General features: G+C 43.8%; 1 protein-coding gene across 1 annotated transcript in view; it reads right to left on the minus strand.

Annotated features, from left to right (window-relative positions):
• Window positions 1–5,836, minus strand: part of LOC306918510 (dnaJ homolog subfamily C member 13-like) — a gene marked incomplete at its 3' end in the record, with an annotated part of 137,277 nt that overhangs the window by 64,205 nt on the left and 67,236 nt on the right. Inside the window, exon 8 of the mRNA XM_079531411.1 lies at window positions 4,755–4,834. Within this exon, the coding sequence (XP_079387537.1) occupies window positions 4,755–4,834 (80 nt within the window). The remainder of the gene's footprint in view (window positions 1–4,754; window positions 4,835–5,836) is intronic.

Raw genomic sequence — 5,836 nt, forward strand, 5'->3', positions numbered from 1 at the left:
CCAACCTGTCCACCAACCTGTCCACCAGGTCACCAACATGTCCACCAGGTCACCAACCTGTCCACCAGGTCACCAACCTGTCCACCAGGTTACCAACCTGTCCACCAGGTTACCAACATGTCCACCAGGTTACCAACCTGTCCACCAGGTCACCAACATGTCCACCAGGTCACCAACCTGTCCACCAGGTCACCAACCTGTCCACCAGGTCACCAACATGTCCACCAGGTCACCAACCTGTCCACCAGGTCACCAACCTGTCCACCAGGTCACCAACCTGTCCACCAGGTCACACCAACCTGTCCACCAGGTCACCAACCTGTCCACCAGGTCACCAACCTGTCCACCAGGTCACACCAACCTGTCCACCAGGTCACCAACCTGTCCACCAGGTCACCAACCTGTCCACTCCAGTTGTAGCTACTGGTGTTACCTTCACGTGTGAGTAGACTAAGGATAACAGTGTCGTCAGAGAACTTGACTACACACTGATAGGCCTATCTCACAGCATTTCCACGCCCCCTTTTGGAGCTAGTGGTGTTATTTTTTCTGCGGTCCATAGGCTTCCATGTTAAAAGAGGTATTTTCACAAGCCACAAACTACCGTTTTGTAAAGGTAAGGTTTATTCTACTTATTTGAGTTGTTATAGCTTTGTGTTTTCTTCATATTATTATCGGTCTTTGACATTTTAACATTAGGAAATGACACCACTATCTACCGGAAGTGGGCGTGGAAAGGGGGCTGTGAGATAGGCCTATTGGGCTGTGAGCGGACACAGTCATTTGTGTATAAAGATTATGCATGATTTTCCTATCAGGACACGCCCCCTCATCTAGACTGAGTGGCAACACATTGAGCAGCATGGAGGGTTGGAGTTTGGAAGCACTCGTTGTAAATCACTCCACCGTCCTGCCGTTTCTAAATGTCGAATAATGCAGGAGGCAGCTAAATGTTGTGTTATAGAGCACCGAAGTCTGACGTCACTTTCAGTAGAGGGCACCAACACACAGGTTCGTGTATTTTTATTTGTATTGAAATCTCCATAGGGCGATTTTATGTCGCTTCATATAAGAACTGTGTTTGAAAAATAAACCAACCACCCCGGCTTTCTGTCAGGGGAGTGGCTGTGCGTCGTTAATGATGTCCATTCATATTTGATACAGCCAGTTTCTAGAGAAAATGGAATGAATGTGACCGCAAAAGCCTTGCAACTACATATGAATGCAATGTCGCTGAGCACATACGTCACGCCCAGCTGTCAACATATTGCGTTCCTGAGATTCCTCGTTGACGTAAGCTCAGCTGGTGGTGACTCGACTCGTACTAACCACGATACATTATATATCAATAAAATAAAAATTAAAATAAACGTAATTAACGTTCAGTTTCTGTTGTGCGACGGGCTGCGGGCAGAAGCAGCCTACCCGGAAGTCTCTGGGTTGTTTGGCTCGTTTCTAACACTTATTTCGTTACTCTTTGGGTATATTTGTACATTTCCACCTTCAGTCGATGCTTCATATCCATATGAGTGAAAAGGCCGGGGTGATCGGTTTATTTTTCAAACACAGTTCTTATATGAGGCGATCTAAAATCCCCCTATGGAGAGTACAATGCTTGAAAAAATACACGAACCATGGGACTGGCGCCCTCTACTGATAGTAGAGGGCAGTGACGTCAGGACTTCGGTGCTCTATTGAAAACAAGCACTTCCAAACTCTGAAAAGTAGCTCACAACGTTTCTATGGTGGATTTTTATGAAACAAAAACTTTGCAGATAGAAAGAGGATAATTCAAGCTTTTCGTACAGCTGCAATGTTGGTGAGTTTAACATTGTTTATTGCAATCAGACAGGACTTTTCTGTGTGGATGAATGGGGCTGTCGAGGCCAGAAAGTAGTTTTTTGCCACTCAGTGGGCGTTCCCGCATAACTTCCAGGTACAATGATGTCACGCGCACACCCTCTATTGAGTAAACAAAAGGGAGGAGCTAACTGACCCCTGGGAGGCCCCTGTACTGCTCACTGCCCTATCAGAGAGGGGGGCCCCTGTACTGCTCACTGCCCTATCAGAGAGGGGGGCCCCTGGGGGGCCCCTGTACTGCCCACTGCCCTATCAGAGAGCACCAAATTAAATCTCACCTGTTGTGTCCTGTCAGATAGATAGACTCTAACGTCAGGTCCTGTCAGATAGATATACTCTAACGTCAGGTCCTGTCAGATAGATAGACTCTAACGTCAGGTCCTGTCAGATAGATAGACTCTAACGTCAGGTCCTGTCAGATAGATAGACTCTAACGTCAGGTCCTGTCAGATAGATAGACTCTAACGTCAGGTCCTGTCAGATAGATAGACTCTAACGTCAGGTCCTGTCAGATAGATAGACTCTAACATCAGGTCCTGTCAGATAGATAGACTCTAACGTCAGGTCCTTTAGATATACTCTTACGTCAGGTCCTGTCAGATAGATAGACCCTAAAGTCAGGTCCTGTCAGATAGATAGACTCTAACGTCAGGTTCTTTAGATAGATATACTCTTACGTCAGGTCCTGTCAGATAGATATACTCTAACGTCAGGTCCTGTCAGATAGATAGACTCTAACATCAGGTCCTGTCAGATAGATAGACTCTAACGTCAGGTCCTTTAGATATACTCTTACGTCAGGTCCTGTCAGATAGATAGACCCTAAAGTCAGGTCCTTTAGATAGATATACTCTAACGTCAGGTCCTGTCAGATAGATATACTCTAACGTCAGGTTCTTTAGATAGATATACTCTAACGTCAGGTCCTGTCAGATAGATAGACTCTTACGTCAGGTCCTGTCAGATAGATAGACTCTAACGTCAGGTCCTGTCAGATAGATAGACTCTTATGGCAGGTCCTGTCAGATAGATATACTCTAACGTCAGGTCCTGTCAGATAGATAGACTCTAACGTCAGGTCCTGTCAGATAGATAGACTCTTACGTCAGGTCAGATAGATAGACTCTAACGTCAGGTCAGATAGATAGACCCTAAAGTCAGGTCCTGTCAGATAGATAGACTCTTACGTCAGGTCCTGTCAGATAGATAGACTCTAACGTCAGGTCCTGTCAGATAGATAGACTCTTACGTCAGGTCCTTTAGATAGATATACTCTTACGTCAGGTCCTGTCAGATAGATAGACTCTAACGTCAGGTCCTTTAGATAGATAGACTCTTACGTCAGGTCCTTTAGATAGATAGACTCTAACGTCAGGTCCTGTCAGATAGATAGACTCTAACGTCAGGTCCTGTCAGATAGATAGACTCTAACGTCAGGTCCTGTCAGATAGATAGACTCTAACGTCAGGTCCTGTCAGATAGATAGACTCTAACGTCAGGTCCTGTCAGATAGATAGACTCTAACGTCAGGTCCTGTCAGATAGATAGACTCTAACGTCAGGTCCTGTCAGATAGATAGACTCTAACGTCAGGTCCTGTCAGATAGATAGACTCTAACGTCAGGTCCTGTCAGATAGATAGACTCTAACGTCAGGTCCTGTCAGATAGATAGACTCTAACGTCAGGTCCTGTCAGATAGATAGACTCTAACGTCAGGTCCTGTCAGATAGATAGACTCTAACGTCAGGTCCTTTAGATAGATAGACTCTTACGTCAGGTCCTGTCAGATAGATAGACTCTAACGTCAGGTCCTGTCAGATAGATAGACTCTAACGTCAGGTCCTTTAGATAGATAGACTCTAACGTCAGGTCCTGTCAGATAGATAGACTCTAACGTCAGGTCCTTTAGATAGATAGACTCTTACGTCAGGTCCTTTAGATAGATAGACTCTAACGTCAGGTCCTTTAGATAGATAGACTCTAACGTCAGGTCCTGTCAGATAGACTCTAACGTCAGGTCCTGTCAGATAGATAGACTCTTACGTCAGGTCCTGTCAGATAGATAGACTCTAACGTCAGGTCCTTTAGATAGATAGACTCTAACGTCAGGTCCTTTAGATAGATATACTCTAACGTCAGGTCCTGTCAGATAGATAGACTCTAACGTCAGGTCCTTTAGATAGATATACTCTAACGTCAGGTCCTGTCAGATAGATAGACTCTAACGTCAGGTCCTGTCAGATAGATAGACTCTAACGTCAGGTCCTGTCAGATAGATAGACTCTTACGTCAGGTCCTGTCAGAGAGATAGACTCTAACGTCAGGTCCTGTCAGATAGATAGACTCTAACGTCAGGTCCTTTAGATAGATAGACTCTAACGTCAGGTCCTTTAGATAGATAGACTCTAACGTCAGGTCCTGTCAGATAGATAGACTCTAACGTCAGGTCCTTTAGATAGATAGACTCTAACGTCAGGTCCTTTAGATAGATAGACTCTAACGTCAGGTCCTGTCAGATAGATAGACTCTAACGTCAGGTCCTTTAGATAGATAGACTCTTACGTCAGGTCCTGTCAGATAGATAGACTCTAACGTCAGGTCCTGTCAGATAGATAGACTCTTACGTCAGGTCCTTTAGATAGATAGACTCTTACGTCAGGTCCTTTAGATAGATAGACTCTAACGTCAGGTCCTGTCAGATAGATAGACTCTTACGTCAGGTCCTGTCAGATAGATAGACTCTAACGTCAGGTCCTTTAGATAGATAGACTCTAACGTCAGGTCCTTTAGATAGATAGACTCTAACGTCAGGTCCTGTCAGATAGATAGACTCTTACGTCAGGTCCTGTCAGATAGATAGACTCTAACGTCAGGTCAGATAGATAGACTCTTACGTCTTGCGTGACGGCGTGCAGGACTCCGCTGTAGGAGATGTTGGCGTTGAACCGGAACACGGCGTCAGCAAAGATACCGTCTGAGGAGACAGGAGAAAAGATTAATATTAATACATAGGCATGATTATTGATAGTGATTATAGTGACTGATAGTGATATAGTGATTATAGTGAATGATAGTGATATAGTGACTATGATAGTGATAGTGATACAGATAGTGATATAGTGACTATGATAGTGATAGTGATACAGATAGTGATATAGTGAATGATAGTGACTATGATAGTGATAGTGATACAGATAGTGATATAGTGAATGATAGTGACTATGATAGTGATAGTGATACAGATAGTGATATAGTGAATGATAGTGACTATGATAGTGATAGTGATACAGATAGTGATATAGTGAATGATAGTGACTATGATAGTGATAGTGATACAGATAGTGATATAGTGAATGATAGTGACTATGATAGTGATAGTGATACAGATATAGTGAATGATAGTGACTATGATAGTGATAGTGATACAGATATAGTGAATGATAGTGACTATGATAGTGATACATAGGCATGTAATGATTCACTGATAGTGATAGTGATACATAGGCATGTAATGATTCACTCAACTCACGATACGATTTTTCACAATATTAAAAAATATATATATTTTAAAGAAGAATTACCGTTTTTTTTAATTTTATATAATTTATCTTCCCCCCTGAGATTTTTTATTTAACTACATTGCAAAAAAGTAGCATTACTTTTGACAGTGCAGAAACATAATTGCCTTCCTTGATGAGTATCAACGACCATCATCACCTGGGCACAGTCACAGACACACACAGCTCCCCTCTACAGTCACAGACACACAGCTCCCCTCTACAGTCACAGACACACACAGCTCCCCTCTACAGTCACACACAGCTCCCCTCTACAGTCACAGACACACACAGCTCCCCTCTACAGTCAGTCACACACAGCTCCCCTCTACAGTCACACACAGCTCCCCTCTACAGTCACAGACACACAGCTCCCCTCTACAGTCACAGACACACACAGCTCCCCTCTACAGTCACAC

This window comes from Electrona antarctica (assembly GCF_951216825.1).
Source record: "Electrona antarctica genome assembly, contig: scaffold_152, whole genome shotgun sequence".
Lineage (NCBI taxonomy): Eukaryota > Metazoa > Chordata > Actinopteri > Myctophiformes > Myctophidae > Electrona > Electrona antarctica.